The following is an 18,501-nucleotide window of genomic DNA, read 5'->3' as shown; positions in this document are numbered from 1 at the left end:
CTAGTGTTTTAGTGCACGCACGTGTTCTGTTACACTTATATGCAACTTAAAAGAGCGGTTCCAGTATTTATGGTCGATGTAGCCACATAAGTACTTCCGGTCATCATGGTGGTAAGGAATATTCAAAGAGAGGCATTGATGTCTTTCATCCAATGGTTTCACTACATGAGGTTATATTATAACAACGGGGAAGTCAATATTTGAAATGGAAATGTTTAGCATTTATTGTTTTTGTACGTGCGTGAAATGGAAGCGTCAGGTTTCAAGCGTTTTAATGAGAAAACAAGCAGACGAATGAACCAACGACGTCATCCATAATCAAAAAAGACCTCATTGTCATGAAATTTTATATTCGTCAAAAAACACAACTTGAAATTGAGGTTTCTCTAGTACTCAAGGGTGGCAGTAATTTGTTAATAACAGCGTTAGAGTATAACTGCCTTTCTAACGGTGTTATACTTTTCAGTAGAGGCCTACTCTACTCTACGTGCCGGTATAAGATTCTAAACGTGAAGCAAAAATTTCACGGCATCACGGTATTGCACTTACAGCTCTAAAATCTGTTACTTTGAGATATCTGGGTTAAAAAAAAAACTTTTTTCCTTTGGACAGGATTTTTATTTTTCCAAACATATTAGGAAATTGGAACATAAGGATAATGTTAAGTTAAAATGAATAAAGCAAATAAATAACAAAATATTCTCAATAAAATTAAAATAAATGCAGTCCTTTAGGTGAGCATAAAGCCACAGCTCAACACTATTACAATCAGAACAAAAATAATTGAATTATTTTGCATAAAAAGCACGTGTGTATGACTCGTATCACGTTTGCATTATACACACACTCTCATTCGCAACACAGACAGTTGCCAGAGGAAAAAAAAACATGTTTTACCACACACTAAACACTAGAGGTTGGGCACCTACCGATTCGATTACGATTACGATTCAGAGACTCCGATTCGATTATAAATCGATTATTGATGCCCACCCCCATTCTTTTTTTTAATGTTTTGTATATTTGTTCCAAAATTGTTCAAAAATCCTCTCAGGCTAAATAAACCAAACTACCATTTTAGTATCAAGTTACCGGTTAAAAACAGTAAATAAAATACTCGTGTCCCCATTCTGTATCAGCAGCTTTAATCTACATTCAAATAATTTCATGTTGTGAATCAACCGTTAAAGTTGTTAAAATTGCGCCCATTATTCCATAATTTCCCTCATGTCTACTTTCGACATGTGAAAGTTTTAAAACTGTTGCATCATTTAAAGATAGATTCAAGTCAAGATTTTGTCGATTTAGGGGTATTTTAGATAAAACGTAATTAGGTTCTCTGCAACAGAGCCTTCTAGAGAAGTCTACTGCTTTAAGATGGCGCCTGTTTACTAGCGCGGGAAATTCTGTCATTTCACATCTAGTCTAGATATATGTGATATCTACCATAGCCGTATGTTGCCGTATGTTTGTAGCAACTGGGCGCTGTTTGAAGCGGCTGACAGCCGCAGTCAGCTATTATTGTTTTTTTTTTTTGTTTTTTTTATCTAGCGGCATTAGCTGCACATGATATTTACTCTTGGTCTGTTCCTCATTGCATCCCGAAGACCGTGCTGACTACGTTTTATTTCCGCTTTACATGGTATAATTCAATAATCAGAATTTGGATGTTTGTGAATCGTTCTCGAATCTTCCACGGTCGAATCGCGAATAATCTAAGAATCGGAAATTTTGCACGCCTCTACTAAACACACTGGAGTTAACTCTCGTAGCTGATGGGAAACATTCATGACAGTGTTTACTCACCTTACATTTTGTATAAATGCAAAATCATATTGAAGGTATTGCCTCCTCGGCAGCCGACCTTCGCAGTTTTACATGTCTGTTGGCCCTCCTTCTCTCAGCCGCGGACATCTGTAACGTTTCTGTAGCCGAAGTATTCCCATACCAGTGATTTTGTTTTCTTCGATGGGGGGAAAAAGTTCAGGAGCTTCACCTCCAGCCATCGTGTAGCACAGCTGACTCACTGAAAATGAGCAACAACCAGTAGGGGAGGGTTTAGCCTTATAGTTGCAAGCGAGTGATTTCTCCCTGCATTTTTGGGACATAGAAAAAGCTAATAACTTAGAGACGGTATGATGAAGAATTTTTGCGGTTTTGAAACCTTGACGTTTTCATACCACAGTATACTTTGAAACTGGTAATCGGCACATGTCAATTAGTGAGTAATCTAGTTAATTACTTATCCTATCTTTGCAATGCTGTTACCGTTACTGAGGATGTGATGGGGCGCATTACTACAATTTGGTTTAATAAAGCGCGAGTTGTTGACAATTGATTTTGTCACACATTAGCTGCCTCCTGCCTGCCTGAGAGCAGAGCGGGAAGATGGAAGGGGGTAGTGACGGAGTTGCAAATGAGATGCTGATTGGCTAGGTGGGCAGATCATGCCCTGCTTCACTGTGACTACACCAGTACTTGGGGGGGGCGCAGAGCGATGCCAGGGGGGCGCATGTGACCTCGGGGAACATGATTTAAAAAAAAATTTTTTTTTGCCGTACTGGAATAAAGTGTACTTGTACATCCACTCAGTGGGTGGCAGTGGCGCTCTCATTTTCAGAGTGCGCGCAGTATTTTTGAACTAAGGAAGAGCACTCAGCACACAGAAAACAGTTATGAAGAGCAGTGCGCCGCCGCCGTTTTCGAAAGCCGTTTTCCGACCGGACTCACTCACGCAGCGACCCACTGCCTTGTCCGGTTCTCACATCGCCGCCCGAGAAGTGCCATTTTCGGCTTGGGATCGTCACGACGACCGCCCTCACCTACGGTTCTACCTCGGCCGCCGAGAATGCGCTTTTTTCGTGCCGCTTGCCTTTTAGCTTTGACTTTTAATGCAGTGGGTGATGAAGAAAAACCACTGTTTACTGTGTCTAAAAATAATTATAGCGGACAGCCAGAAGCCAAATCAATGAAGACGCCACTTAAAGACATTAGACCCCAATCTCATTGATAAGCCGCTTGATTGTTTTTCAGCGAAAACGTGCCGGAATATTGCCAACAATCGTCCTGCTCTGTCAGTGTTATATCAGTAAACCAGTGAGCATTGTAACATGCTCATTGCAAAATAACTCCACACCATTGCAAAGGAGGTGTGAGCAGCAAAAATAAAAACTGTCCTTCTGTCCAAGGACAGTCTTTTTTTCTTTTATTCAGTTTTGTTTTTTCGGTCAATTTTTTTTGGCATATTGTCCTCATGTGTGAATGTTTCTAATGAATTTGAATTTGTTATTATTTACTGATTTTATTACATTTTATTATACTGTATCAATTGGTCAAAAATGTATGTTGAGTGTAATTATACATTTTGGATGTGACGTTTTTTTAAATTCAGGCAAATTGATGCGCGTCAAGTCTTCTCTGTTACAAACAAAACAATGTTAATAAGGTTATGCTTTCTTATAAGTTGATCTATGTTACTTTTTTTCTTTAGGAGAAAAAAAGGACACAATGTTAGGCAGATGCGTATTTATAATAGTAATTTTATAGACAAATGATACTATTTACAGTGGCGGCGGAGAGTTTGGGGGGGCGCGAAACATTTACGTCTTCCTTGGGGGGGGCGTAACAGAAAATAATTGAGAAGCACTGGACTACACGCTCTGGCAAAAACAACAAGACAGCGATAACAATAATGGGCCAGGGAATTTCAAAGGTAGTGTTCTCAAATTTGAATTATTTTCAAGATTTAATATGTTGTGGCATATTTAAGGATAGTGTTCTGCTTATTGTGCAGTATGCCTAACAGACTGTTTCATCAGTTACATTTTTAAGGTAAAATTATCAACACTGTTCGTTTGGCATCCTGCACAGCCTCATAGCCTGGTACACCAGACTCACCGCTGTTCTAGTTATTGAGTCTGGCGACCGTTGAGTGGATCAAATTTCCAGGGCGGAGCAAGCCACAGCAAACAGACAGCGGAGTAGACCAATCAGCGACGGGCGGACGTGATGTTAATAAAGCGACAAGAAACTAGCGCGAGCGGAGAACGTAGTTTCTTCAACATGGCTAGCGCAAGACAGACTGTTGTCAATGACTTGTGTTGATGTGTTTTCTGTCATTTAAAATTGATTTCACCGCAAATTTGAACATAATCTCGGCTCTCCTGTTCGCATCTGTGTTGTTGCGGAGACGACTTCCGACGTGCAAGAGTGACGTTGCTCGGTAAGAAGACGTCACGCAAATAATCGAATCTAATTGGATGGATTATATGGTTCGGCTCGAGAGGCCATTAAGGAGCTGGATCCAAGACTATTCTCACAGTGTTTGAAAAATACAGGGAGTACATTCTGGCCGTACCAGGCAACAGCCTCAAGCAGGACATTTATTCGAGTTGAACCTGAGCGAATCACCCAGTATGTTTGTGAGTGCGCACTGCAGACGTCAAATTCATTTTGACTGGGAGGGCTAGTCAAAATAGATTGGACATTTAAGTCAGTATGCATCTCGCCTAATGCAATCATGTCCATAAATGGAGTTGTTTTTCTCAGAAAACCGCTGACAGATAATTTTGCCTCAGATAATCATGGACTTTAACTGCCAACCAGCAAGGCTCATGACCTATTTTGCAAGATCAATCCCCAAACAGACACACCTCCTTATCTGTACAGCATATAAGCAACGCTGAGCTCTCTGTTCAATGTGCATTTCTCTACACAGCTTTTGTTCTGTCATTGAATACACCCAGAAATTTCTGAAATTAAAACTGCGCAGTAATGATCTCTTGCCTACAGTCTTTTATTTAGCAGTCAAGTCTAGCCGTCTCACCTGAATTGAAAACAAACACGCGGAGGACCTGAAAGACTGCCTCCCTCAACATCTAATGCCATCAATGGCACTGAACTTTGAGCATTCACAAGAAGTCCTCACAGTTTAAATAAATTGGACTTCTATCGATGTCAATGGCAGGCAATGAGTTAAGAACAGGGATTTTTATGTATGCATTTTTTAATTTTAAGGAAATTTAGTTTGAACAGGTTTTGATACATGTTCTGCATTGTGGCATTGCATTTTGCAATACGCAAAAATCGAAAATACATAAAATAAAATGAAAATGCTAGGCTGTCCTGATCACATATTTTTGCATGCGAGGTACATAATTTTGAAGATCTGCCAATTATGAGGCTCAGTTCGATACTTCTGCAGTGTTTTATGGATGGGAAGGGGAGCACATCCAAATGTAAAATATTTCCTAAATCAAGTAAATACAATCAATAAAGGAAGTGTGTTTGACTTCTTGCAATGTGTTGACAGGTGTTTTGACACGGGAAGTTTCAGCATTGTCTTGATTGACAGCTGTTATACAGACACGAGGCAGGCGAACAAAGTGTTGTATTGGCTTTAGGAAGCCGCAGTGGATCATGTCGTCCAGGCCCCACCGAGGCAAATATGTCAGTTGGAACGTGGACCAGTCACTTCCTGCAGTCGCCAGACCAGGTAACCTGTGCTTTTCAACAAAATGTATGATTTACCAAAAGTATGGAAGTGTGAAAAGTTGCATAAACCTAATTGGTCATGCAAGCTGATGTAGAAGTGGATTTTGCATTGGGGGAAAGTTGTGCGCTGCCCCCTAAGATTCAAATGGTGCTGTGTGGAAGGGGAATGAATCATGCCACACAACTTGCGCCTTAGAGGTTTTGCACACGGGGCAATGGTTGCACTGCCTAATCTGTCAAATTCAAAAAACAAACACACACACACACACACACAAAAACATATCAGGGCCCCGACACGGTGTCAATGGGTAAATATAATCAAAGGACAATAGCACCATTATTTTCATAGGTAACACAGATGTTTATTAGTGTATTTCTGTTGATGTTTGTTCTTTTCTTTTCTCCCTCGAACATATTAGCATGCCATTCATGCATATTTCAGCAACTATAATTACATATAGAGTTAAGGATAATGACAATACTGACTTTCTAACCGATAGCCGACATTGTCCAACTCCAAAAGTCCGAACCCGATATCAAACCAATATCGATATATGCGGTCGTGGACTTTAAGTATTATGGCTAATTGTATTGTGATGCCCCACTGAATTCTTTACTAATGATAAATGTAACAACTTCGAGGTTTTCCAAATAAACCTTCAGTGAAAAATAAGAGAACAACTTCAACTGATGTTATGGAAAAAGTGCCTATATTGCACCACTATATTTAGTGTTGAAATGGAAATAGTGCAAACATCTATTTTTTATAGCTCAAGTGCAAAGTGCCAATTAGGCACTTATTCTGTCCTCAATATGTGTATGGGTACGATTGAGGTGGGTAAATTGACAGCAAAGAAATCAGGCTCTAAAGGTGAAGTCAGACGCTGGAGTAAGCATCTTTCTCTTGACCAGCACTGATATTTTCTCGTAAAACTGAAAACAACAAAACATTGTGTCAATAATATTAAATAGTCACAAAATAAAGCTATACACTACGTTTCATTTTTAATATCAACTAGTAGTAAAGCTTGCAAGCAATGAAATAATGTAACCACATTTTACCACAAATGCAATCAAGACGAAATATACACATCTCCAAAATACTACACAATGCTCATGAATTAAAAACAAAGAAGAATATAACCTACAGGCGATGCTTATAAAAGGCACAAAGATCGTGGTGAGATGGCAAGGACTGCTATAGGCAATGGCTGCAGACGTTAGCTCATCCATTTAGCTCTCTCTTTTCGCATTTAACTCTCATCTGTATATGATTACGTCAGGCAGAAAGTGCTGGAATCTATCAAAACTAAATACACCTAAATGTCAGCAGGTGGTGAACTTACACCAGAAACAAAGGCAGGCAATAAATGGACATGACAGCAGTGCCATATGCATATTGGCCCAAAACCGAGAATGAAAAATCAATGTCGCTACTATCTAATATCATTTTAAAATGCTTTTATTAGCCGATTTTGTCGGCTACCCAATAATATCGGACAACTGTACTTACATATCTCATTTACACACGGCTTCTTTAGAATAAGAGGTAAGACAGGACAGTGGCTAATTAGCGAGCACACTGCTGTGATGGGAGGAGAGAGCAGAAAGGGCGAGCAATGTTGCCAACTCCCTAGTAAGGAAAGTAGCGATAAGCTGTCCTAAAAGTCTCTAGAAGTTGCTAGATGACATCATCGCCTAAACAAAAACAGAGGAATAACGTCGTGGGAGAAGCAAAAAGTCGCTAAATTGTCGACAGTCACTTTTGACAAAAAAGCCAAGAGGCTTTGGAACGTCGCCAGCTTTAGCGAGAAAGTTGCAAAGTTGGCAACACCGGGGGCGTGTGCATTCACTCCTCTTAAAGGGCCAGTTACAATCATAAACGAAAGCACACACACACATCAATGGGGCTTTCCTACACATGTGCCACAAATATGATTCCAGTAATGGAGTAGGGGCAGATGTTTCATTGTCCTACGCGAGATGGCACCGTCGAAGAGAAATGCAACTGATGTTATGATAGGTTTTTTTTTTTTTTTGGTTTTATTATTGTTATAATTTATAAATAATCATGCTTCATAAAAGTTTGGATTATGCGTATGAGGCAAACTGTCCTTCAGGTCAAGCAGATTTCACTTAAAGTGTCTGTGACACGAAAAAGCATGTTTATTTCATAATACACGCGGTATTTTATGCTCCTGAATGAAATGGACCGGTGGAAGTGATCGCTATATTTATTTAGTTTTTTTAATCCCGCGCCATGAAAATGAGTGACTTCCGGCAACAGTCTCGAGTTGAGAAAGAGGGTGCTGTGACGTGTACGGAGGAAGGAGTCCTCTTCACTATACAGCCGTACTGTTGTATGAGAAGGACTAAGGATTCAGCTGATTTTGTGGATTAATTCGTTTATTTTTCGCATCACGCCAGCCAAACGGCTGCAGAAAAATCTTGCTGTACGAGTGAGAGGCGTGTGCACCTTTTTGGGGTTTCAAAAGGTTCGCATTCACCAGTGGATATTGGCCAAAACAAGCCCTACTACTGTGGGACCATGGGACTCACGAGAAAGTGAGTAAACATCATGTTAAGTATTCTGCAAATACTGGGATCATTTTATTCTGTAGGTGGCTTGCATTTTGTGGCTGACATGCTCCTTGTCCCCTCGGCTGACGGCTGGCGGCTTGTTGCACATCCCCCCGCCGGAAGAGCACTATACTCGGCTTATTCCCCTCTTCATGTGCCAGGTGTTTTGTCAATGTCGACTAGCTGTCACGCCTCTTGGTTTGTTTACATTCTCCGAAGCCGGGGAAGGGAATTGACATAAACCCAATTTAGGTGGCATAAAATATCGTTCGGGAGGTGCGACAGTAAAGGTGAAGTCGACAGTTTTGACCATAATGGAGTAATTTTGCTATATCGTCTTGAATAAATGCATTTTTATTATTTCATATTCCATTTAGCACAAGACTGTTATTTGTCATGACCATGCCATTTATTTAGCTATTGGGGAAAAATACTTGGATTAAAAAGAATATCCTGTAAAAATATTGGAGTAGAGTGATTGAAACAATGATATTTTGCGTCTCTCTTCGTCGCGTTTTCCTCGTTGTGAATAATTCCCCCTCAATGGGCTGCATACTAAATCAGATGAAATCGTGACTTCGCTGACGTAATCCACCTGTTGGGGACGCTGGAGCCCTATAATGGTAGGCGTGGCTAACTGGCAGATTAAAAGACTAATTTCTCGTCATCTGCGCTTTACTAAATTGTTGTATATAGTCGAATTGTCTGAAAATATGATTCTAATTCACATAATAATCCTATTTTAGACTTTTTTTCTCCTGTCGTACGCACTTGAACTGGTGTCGCACTACTTTTTACACTAGGCCCTTGTCCAAACAAAGAAGTTCCGCCCCTGGTCCGCGTGTCAGCACTCCATGGAGAAATATCTGACGAGGAAGATTTTGAAACTCAGTCTCCAGACCGTTGTGGTCATCGCAGCAGCAGCCCGGTCATATCCAGGTGCCACAGATGCGTGGGGCTGGGGGGGCTGCCCTGTATGTGGGATTATCATACTTGACTCTGAGGTCAATATGGTCCTTCAAAGTTTTAATTTGAATTTTTTCCTCCTTTAAGATCCGAAAGTCCTGGCCTGAGATTGGAGGGCTGGTTGCGCCATCCTGTTGGGGGAAAGTTGCGATGGGCTGGAAAGAAGCACAGGGGCCGAGGCACTGGAACGTCTATTGCTTATTGGGAACTGGAAAAGGTTACTAATGAATATTAATGAGCTATTTCAATCTATTCAAGCCAGTGTAGTAACGGGCAGAACATTTGAATGTACTGATTCAATGTTTTGGGCTATACAGTGGGGCAAATAAGTATGTAGTCAACCATCAATTGGGCAAATTCTCCTACTTGAAAAGATTAGAGAGGCCTGTAATTGTCAACATGGGTAAACCTCAACCATGAGACACAGAATGTGAAAAAAAACAACAGAAAATCACGTTTGATTTTTAAAGAATTTATTTTCAAATTAGAGTGGAAAATAAGTATTTGGTCACCTACAAACAAGAAAGCTTTCTGGCTGTCAAAGAGGTCTTACAAGGCTCTACTCGTTACCTGGGACTACGCTGGGACCAAAGTAACAAAGGCTACTATCAGTAACACAATGCGCTGACAGGGACTCAAATCCTGCACTGCCAGACGTGTCCCCCTGCTGAAGCCAGTACGCATCCAGGCCCGTCTGCGGTTCGCTAGAGAGCATTTGGATGATCCAGAAGAAGATTGGGAGAATGTGCTATGGTCAGATGCAACCAAAATAAAACTTTTTGGTAGAAACACAGGTTCTTGTGTTTGGAGGAGAAAGAATACTGAATTCCATCAGAAGAACACCGTACCCACTGTGAAGCATGGGGTGGAAACAGCATGCTTTGGGGCTGTTTTTCTGCAAAGGGACCAGGACGACTGATCTGTGTAAAGGAAAGAATGAATGGGGCCATGTATCGAGAGATTTGGAGTGAAAATCTCCTTCCATCAGCAAGGGCATTGAAGATGAGACGTGGCTGGGTCTTTCAGCATGACAATGATCCCAAACACACAGCCAGGGCAACAAAGGGGTGGCTTCGTAAGAAGCATTTCAAGGCCTTAGAGTGGCCTAGCGAGTCTCCAGATTTCAACCCCATAGAAAATCTGTGGAGGGAGTTGAAAGTCTGTGTTGCCCAACGACAGCCCCAAAACATCACTGCTCTAGAGGAGATCTGCATGAAGGAATAGGCCAAAATACCAGCAACAGTGTGTGAAAAGCTTGTGAAGAGTTACAGAAAACGTTTGGCCTCCATTATTGCCAACAAAGGGTACATAACAAAGTATTGAGATGAACTTTTGGTATTGAACAATTACTTATTTTCCACCATGATTTGCAAATAAATTCTTTAAAAATCAAACTATGTCATTTTCTGTTTTTTTTTTCCACATTCTGTCTCTCATGGTTGAGGTTTACCCATGTTGACAATTACAGGCCTCTCTAATATTTTCAAGTGTGAGCACTTGCACAATTAGTGGTTGACTAAATACTTATTTGCCCCACTGTAATTTCAAGGGTAGGATTTAGTTTTTGGGGGGTTTTAGTTCACGTTAGGTTAGGGTTTCAGATTTTTAGATTTAAGGTCCTAAATTTGGATGCATACACCCAGGAAAATGCTCACATGCTGATGGTGGACTTGGTGCTGGAGATGCTGGAAGTCATCCAGTGGACGGAAACAGAGAGGATGTCCTTTCAGCCTGTACGTCAACAGCTAAATGAGACAGAGGACCATCAGTTGGACCAGCAGACAGAAATCGACTCGGAGCTCACTCGACTGGAAGGTCAACAACACAAAACTGCTTCAAACTTTAACCTAGTGAAGATGAAACCATCATTCGAAACCCTAAATTTACTTTTATTTCAGGTTTCAAACTACGGTTTCTAATTAGAGGCATAGTTTCAAAATGGATTAATATTCAAAATACAGTATCAAACTAGGGCAGTACTTCTCAAATAGTGGGGCGCACAGCTAGGGGGTTGCGCATGTGACCTTGGGAAAACATACTTTTTTGCCGTACTAGAATAAAGTGTACTTGCACACTCACTCAGTGGGTGGCAGTGGCGCTCTCACTTTCAAAGTGTTTGCAGTATTTTCTAACCAAACAAGAGCACACAGCAAAGAGCAATGGACAAATGAAGAGCTAGACGAGAATATAAGATGAAGCATATGTAGCATTTGGCTTTGACTTTTAATACAGTAAGAGACGGGGAAAGACCAGTTTTTTTACTGTGTCTAAAAATGTTTGCAGTGGACAGCGGGAAGCCAAATCCCAATTAAGACATCACTTAAAGACATTAGACCCCGATCACATTGACAAGCCGCTTGATTGTTTTTCAGAAATGTGCAGAATATTGCCTCTTTGTCAGTGTTACATCAGTAAACCAACGAGCACTGTTGGTATGCTTGTTGCAAAATAACCCGAGGCCATACAGCAAAGGAGCTGATACTGCCTACAGCAATAATAAAAACTCTCCCCTGTTCAATGACACTGTCGTTTTTGTTCTATTTTTGTTGTTTTTTTCGGTCAAATTGTTTGGCATACTGTCTTTGTAAGTTAATGTTGCTAATCAATTTGAATTTATTGTTGATTTTATTCAATTTTATTTTTCAGTATCAAATGGTCAAAAATTGCACCTTGAGTGTATTTTTATAGTTTGGATATGACTTCTTTTCATTCAGGCAAATTGACGAGCTTGATGTCTTTTCTGTTACAAACAAAACAATGTTAGTAAAGTTGTACTTTAAGTTGGTCTATATTACTTTCTTGCTTTAGTACAAAAAAATGAGACAAAGTTATGCACAGATGTACATATAATTATAATTTTAGAGAAAATTGATACTATTTACAGTGGAGGCAGAGTATTGTGAGGGGGGGTTGTTTACATCTTCCTAGGGGGTGGGCGTAATAGAAAATAATTGAGAAGCACTAAACTAGGCTTTAAAATTAGTTTTAGGGTTTTAAATTGAGTACCCTGGATTAAGCGATTTGTATGATTTCAAACTGTCAGGAACGCGGGCAGGTAGGTGGACACAAATACAGGGAAAGGGAGGCGAGGCAGATGAACGGTGCAAAAATGATTTCATTAAAGCCAGCAAAAAACAAAGTACAAAACAAAGGCTGTGGTGATTCAAAAGGAAGCACTGAGGCAATCAAAACTGTAACTAACAAAAGACTGGTTTTCAAAAAACTTACATAGAACACGAGGGCTTAGATTGACGAGAATAATGCTGACCAAAACATGGACATTGACAATGACACAACAAGGAGCAAAAAGAAACTGGGAGCTTATATACATGCAGACAAGGGGTAACGAGACAACGAGGAACAGGTGGGTGACACAGGAGGATACAGATTGGAGGATACACTAGGAGCAGGTACAACAGGTGAAATCAATGGGCAATCACAGGGACACACTAGGAGGGAACCAACACAAAACCTAACACAAAGTACTGTTAGAGTTTTGAAGTAGGGTTTAAAATTAGGTTTAGGGTTCCAAGTTATGTTTTAAATCTAAATTTAGTAAAAAACAAACAAAAAATCTATCCCATATTTGTTTAATTTCAGCTCGTCCATGTGGTGTTCCCTCATGTTCCTTTTCTCCTCTCTGCGAGTGAGTCACACACACCTTCACATATTCACACCCTGCTTTTGTGAGTATCCCCAAATTGAGTGTCTGCGTTTTATACTTAATGCAGTGCTGAGCGTCTCGCCCGACAGCTGCTCCTGGACTTCGAGAGGCGCTGCTTTCCCTCCTGAATAGTTTGCACTGCCAACGTGACTGGGCTGAGGTCAGGTTCTCAACGGGTTGGACTCAATTAACTGCCTGACTCCAACCCACATTCCCCATGATACCATCCTCTGAACTGGGCGCGGTTTGCCCTGCAACCCCGAGTTTCTCCACCAGGTAACAGCAAAACCCAACATTTAGCTCTGAAAGATTCTGTTCAAGCTTTCCCACCCATGTTACTAAATGTAAATGAGTGCAATGCTCAGCATGAGAAAAAACAAAAACAAGCACATTTCTCAACGTATAAAATCCATACGTGCCTCTTCCTGTGACCTTAGAACAACACACACGTTCCTTGTTTTCTTGTTCTAGCTTCAGAAGTATTCGAGCACAGTATTTATACTGAATGTTCCCATTTCATGGTCTTAAATGAAAAAAAATCACATTTAATGTAGGGCACATTTACACCATATTTGATGTTCTTTGCATATCTAAGGCAACATGAATTGTATTAAATGGCTTGTGCAATGTGTGCATGTTTAACATACTGAAATATAACATTGATACAAAATGTAAGGTTTTTACAGTTTTTTTCTCTGCACCAAATATCCAATTTTATGGTCTGTGCCCTTTAACCCTTTAACAGTCAACATGTCGGAGGCGACAAAATTACACATATCATCTTTGAAGCCTCGCCCCACTGTAATTATGTCACCCATATACCGCTGGTGGGCTTATTTGAAATTGCTGAGGTCCACGCCCGTTTTTAATTGAAGTCAATCGACCAAGTAAAACCAGAGATAATGTTTTTTAGTTTTATAGTTTTATTGCCCTCATAAATAAGGATTGAAACGCTGCATGGACCATGTGTTTATGACCATATTTCACTCATTCCCTGTCCTTTTTCAAAACCGAAAGCACCACAAACGACTACATATCCCAGGAGCCATTCTGAGGTCACGACAGACGGATGTAATGAGAACATTTTTAATAAACTGCCGAGCGAGGCGCCACCTAAGAGAGGGAGACGAGGTAGCGAGCGACGGCCGGTTGGATTGAGCGAGCAACTTTGAAACGTGCAGAATGAATCGAAAACTAAATTTAGCACAAGCTAATCCAGTATTTCATCAACACAAGGAAGAGGATGAGCCAAATTTATTGTTGCTTTCTTCGGATGAGTCGGTGAGTTGGGAAGAGTGACAGCGCAAACGGCGCAAGACTGGGCTGTGTGACGGAGTTGATTGTCAATATTTTTGAAACGTTTTTTATAAATGTTATATTTCACTTTTTTTCCATAAATGTTATATTTCACTTTTTTTTCACTATCTTTTCAATTTGCATGTAAATGTGTGTGTTCGAGAAGTTTGATTGCATACTATATATACTTTTGATAAGGTGATGGGTACAATACCTAACCTCACAGAGATATCCTCCAAACCCTTTTTGTGTTAGATGACATATATGGCGGAAAACACTCAGGTAAATTGAAGTACCGCTCTGAGACCCCCAATTTGGCCAAATTTCAAAATTGTCCGATTTGCATGTGTGATACATCAATGGAATGGCTATAATCTCAATTTTCTGGGGGAAGAAAAATTTTGAACAGGAGGGCTTTTTTTTTTTAAATCGTTATAAAAACAGCCAAACCCTATCTGGAGGTGAGAACACGCAAGAGCCGAATTACAGACGCCATGACTTAAACGAGATATTATCGCGTACTTACCTTGTTTTGATCCAAAAACTCCATGTAACATGTATCACTGAGTGTCAAGACACAGCTGTGAATGGCTATAGCTGGATTTTATGGGGATTTTATTGGTAAAACATGGTAATATAACAAGGGTTGCGATGCAGAAATCGCAGACATCAAGGAGTGGTCGAGATTTTCTTTTTCATATATTTACCCTCTTGAACTTTTTTTTTTTTTTCAATTTTTCTTTTTTTTTTTTTTTTTGACCGATTATTCATCATCTAAATTATCGGAGAAAATGCGACGGTAACAAAAAAAATACAATTAAGCGATAGTTATGAGGTACATATCCGTGACTTTTTTACAGACACCATTTTTTTCATTGTGACGTTGTTTGTTTACAAATTTAAAATATGCGAATGAATAATTTTTAAAGTCGTTTTTTTTTTTTTTTTTTAAATGAAATATTAGACATCAATTAATGATCCTAAGCTAAAATGACAGACATTTTGAATAAGAAATATAATTACTTACCTTCTTTTTATGGCTGGGTTGAAACAAAAGCGGTTGCGCGACGTCTGTAAACGGGGGTATCCAGGGTAAAACGGACAAATTAAAAATAGTTCGGCAAAACATATTATTCATTCAAACACAACAGTTCTTTTGGCTTAAAATACAGCACTTTATTTTAAAGAGGTGTGCAAGAGCAGAAGCTGCTTTTTCAGTCTTGTATTTGTTTTCCGCCATATAGATGTGTGTGTTCGAGAAGCTTGATTGCATACTATATATACTTTTGATAAGGTGTTGGGTACAATACCTAACCTCACAAAGAGATATCCTCCAAACCCTTTGTTAGATGATGTATATGTGTATATATACATAAACATATAGTGGGGAGAACAAGTATTTGATACATTCACAATGGGAAAACCCATTGGCAGTGTATCAAATACTTGTTCTCCCCACTGTATATATATATTTTTCCCTCCTCCCTATTTTGCACTGTTTGTCTACTATGTATAACCTTTTTTGACCTTAGTATGTGTAAAGGCCAAAACGCCTATGACCATACCTGTTGTTTGTTTTGAATTGTCAAATATAAAACTATTCAGTCTGGTTTTTTTCTGTTGAATGTTTATCCTAACAAGTTGAAGAAATATTATCAATCTTCAAAATGGTTCGTCGAGCATGTTTGGTTATCAATGGGACATAAATATTTCAAATTCTGACAAAACGTGGGATTTTTTGTCTTTACGGGGCCAAAATGTTAATTCTAATTGGTCAGTGGAGAAAACAACAGTTTGGACATGAATGTTATGTTGTCCTGAAAAAAAAGGGACCCAACCAGGCCATTGTGAAAATAGGCTCAGGTGTTAAAGGGTTAAACATGATTATATTACCTTCTATTTACATCTAATGTCATATATTCACTGCATATTTTATGGTCTGTGCAGATCTAAAATAGAAATGCATTTAATGAATGTAACACAATTTTGACATTTCATTCTCTGTGAACCTCTAATTGACCTTTTTTTCCACCACAAATGTAAAAAATTAAGTCACGTTATATTTTATTGGTCCATAAGCTTCTTTATAAGCATATGTACATGTTTAAAACACCGAATTCGGTGTTCTAAATAACAGATTTTGAGGTCTGTGCCCCTCTTCTATTTACATTATAAGGCAGCCAATTGATTCTATACAAAGCTAACGTGACATATTTGCATTATATTTGATGGCGTGTAGATATATTAAAAACTCATTCACTGCCATTGATGGATAATCTTCGTTACATCATATTTGAGGATTTGTAAAGGTTCACACTAGGGTTGTTCCGATCATGTTTTTTTGCTCCCGATCCGATCCCGATCGTTTTAGTTTGAGTATCTGCCGATCCCGATATTTCCCGATCCGATTGCTTTTTTTTGCTCCCGATTCAATTCCAATCATTCCCGATAATTTTTCCCGATCATATACATTTTGGCAATGCATTAAGAAAAAAATGAATAAAACTTGGACGAATATATACATTCAACAAACAGTACGTGAGTACTGTATTTGTTTATTATGACAATAAATCCTCAAGATGGCATTTACATTATTAACATTCTTTCTGGGAGAGGGATCCACGGATAGAAAGACTTGTGACTTTGTATATTGTGACTAAATATTGCCATCTAGTGTATTTGTTGAGCTTTCAGTAAATGATACTGTGGCCATCCCAAATGCATGATGGGAGGTGGCACCATGACTGTGCGCCGTGCAACCAATGGATATCTCTTCTCTGCTTTGGGAAATAACTTAAGGTGTTAAGACAAAGATCAATTGCCACCCTGCTTCCCCACATAGCCTCCCATGATATTTCTAAACATAGGGAGAGGAATTGCAAGGCTTTAGCCAATTAAAGGCTCCAAAGGCTGCCAAAATTCATTCTACTCATTTTGCGCTGCCTTTTATCTCTCTGTATAGGTAAAAGGCGTCATTACAGATTGAGCGCGACAATGAATGAGAGGGTCGCGCAGCGCATACATTAATTGTGTGAAATATTTTAACATGACACATTTTTTAATAAATGAATTGCCGCCGTTATCGGGATAGTTTTGATAACCCTACCTTAAGCCTAAACTAAAGCCTCTGGATGAGTGTAACATATTATGTCTGTAACGTTAAATACAATTAGAAAACAATTTAATTAAAATATATACATATATTAAAAAAAGGCCTGGCCGATATTTTTTTGCCCATTCCGATACTTTGAAAATGACGTGATTGGGAGATCTCTAGTTCACACACCTATAAAGAACAACATTGACTGGTCTGTAGCATAATGATATTAATAAAGTGTCATTTCTTTTTTATATCTGTTGGGGTCCATTTCAGGTGTGGCGCCTTTACCTGCATGTGCGGTGTTAAACCGCAGCTGTGCCTGGCCGCCTAAACGCCGCCGCCGGCTTCAGCTGAGTGGAAAAGCTCTTCCACATGCTCGTCAGATAACATATGTGACCAATTGTTAAGGTGTTATCGGGCCCTGGCCACGCTCCCGCCTCCACTGGTATTCTGAATAGAGACCAAGGTTGCCGTGGTGTTCCATATTGGTGCGTGGTCACCTTTTGGAGGAACCTATCCTATGTTTACCTTGCATTTAGGTTAGCATGCTTGCTAATGCTATTTATCGGCCTGATTTTAAGATGGTTTGTGTTGAAACATTACATTATTCAGTGCAGAAATTTATGTAAAATGGGTTATTATTGATTGTGTACACTCAGGCATGTGGTGCTGGTGTACGTTAGTATTTCAGTAGTAGTTAAATGTGTTAGCTGGTATCTGAGGTATTGTCAGATCCAGCCGCATAAGTTGGCCTCGCGGCCCAGAGGGTAGTTAGTAATGTCCTTACATGCTGCGTTTTTGAGACATTTCCTGCTTTCCCATGCAGTTAAGGCAAACACTGTTAAATAAAAAGCATTTAAATGTAAAGGATAGCGATGAAAAGCCGAGTAAACAAAAGGCAGTGTAAAAAGTGGATTCAAATAAGGAGTAGTAAAGGGATTCAAAATTGAGGCTGGAATAAGAAATGACTATAGACCTTTAACAAGGGCAATGCTGACAAACAATAGTTTGTTTCTGTTTTTGTTAGTCTCGTAAATACTTTTTACAACGGGCCCACTCATCTTTACTGTTGCCGACAAAATGCATCGTGTGTAATAGTCAAAATGTCAACAATAAACCGGCTAAATGGGCCATGTAATGAATGCTCATTAGCTGTACTTTTAAATGTTCAAGCAATTCATTTTTATAGGACACTGAGCTGTCGCTTTATTCAGCATTTTATGGAACATTTGTTCTAACCTGAAAACAATGAGGTGGCATAGCCCACGTCAAAAGCCTTATCTTGAAGTCATCAAATATAAGTAATGATCGTAATTGACATTTTCTGTTATTTAAGATTTACCTACTGTGATATCCTCTTAAATTGACACATGAAAATGGCTAGGACAATTTTTCAGCTTTG

General features: G+C 39.4%; 1 protein-coding gene across 4 annotated transcripts; it reads left to right on the top strand.

Annotated features, from left to right (window-relative positions):
* The first annotated feature begins 34 nt into the window (after window positions 1-34).
* Window positions 35-14,850, top strand: LOC130927327 (uncharacterized). Of its 4 annotated transcripts, XR_009066392.1 has the most exons (8): window positions 35-111; window positions 5,312-5,494; window positions 8,877-9,012; window positions 9,127-9,256; window positions 10,683-10,854; window positions 12,640-12,685; window positions 12,771-12,979; window positions 13,721-14,850. XR_009066392.1 is itself a non-coding variant. In XM_057853087.1 (7 exons), exons 2-7 carry the CDS (start codon window positions 5,419-5,421, stop codon window positions 12,829-12,831), a joined length of 621 nt encoding a protein of 206 aa, XP_057709070.1. In that variant the 5' UTR covers window positions 35-111; window positions 5,312-5,418; the 3' UTR covers window positions 12,832-14,850. The 4 variants fall into 4 exon arrangements, 3 of the variants coding, with proteins under 3 accessions (XP_057709070.1, XP_057709072.1, XP_057709071.1); XM_057853087.1 differs by having other exon boundaries at window positions 12,771-14,850; XM_057853089.1 differs by lacking the exon at window positions 12,640-12,685 and having other exon boundaries at window positions 12,771-14,850.
* Window positions 14,851-18,501: the final 3,651 nt, after the last annotated feature.

The sequence above is a fragment of the Corythoichthys intestinalis genome, chromosome 12, assembly GCF_030265065.1.
Source record: "Corythoichthys intestinalis isolate RoL2023-P3 chromosome 12, ASM3026506v1, whole genome shotgun sequence".
Lineage (NCBI taxonomy): Eukaryota > Metazoa > Chordata > Actinopteri > Syngnathiformes > Syngnathidae > Corythoichthys > Corythoichthys intestinalis.
Note: the sequence above shows the minus strand (reverse complement) of the source record. Positions and strands in the feature narration are given on the sequence as shown.

Excerpts from the sequence above, each read along its gene's own strand:
- LOC130927327 (XM_057853087.1), top strand. The coding sequence starts at position 5,419 with ATGTCGTCCAGGCCCCACCGAGGCAAATATGTCAGTTGGAACGTGGAC. Across the intron at positions 5,495-8,876 it reads TCCTGCAGTCGCCAGACCAG|GCCCTTGTCCAAACAAAGAA; the intron begins GTAACCTGTGCT and ends TTTTTACACTAG. Across the intron at positions 12,686-12,770 it reads TCCTTTTCTCCTCTCTGCGA|TGCTGAGCGTCTCGCCCGAC; the intron begins GTGAGTCACACA and ends TACTTAATGCAG.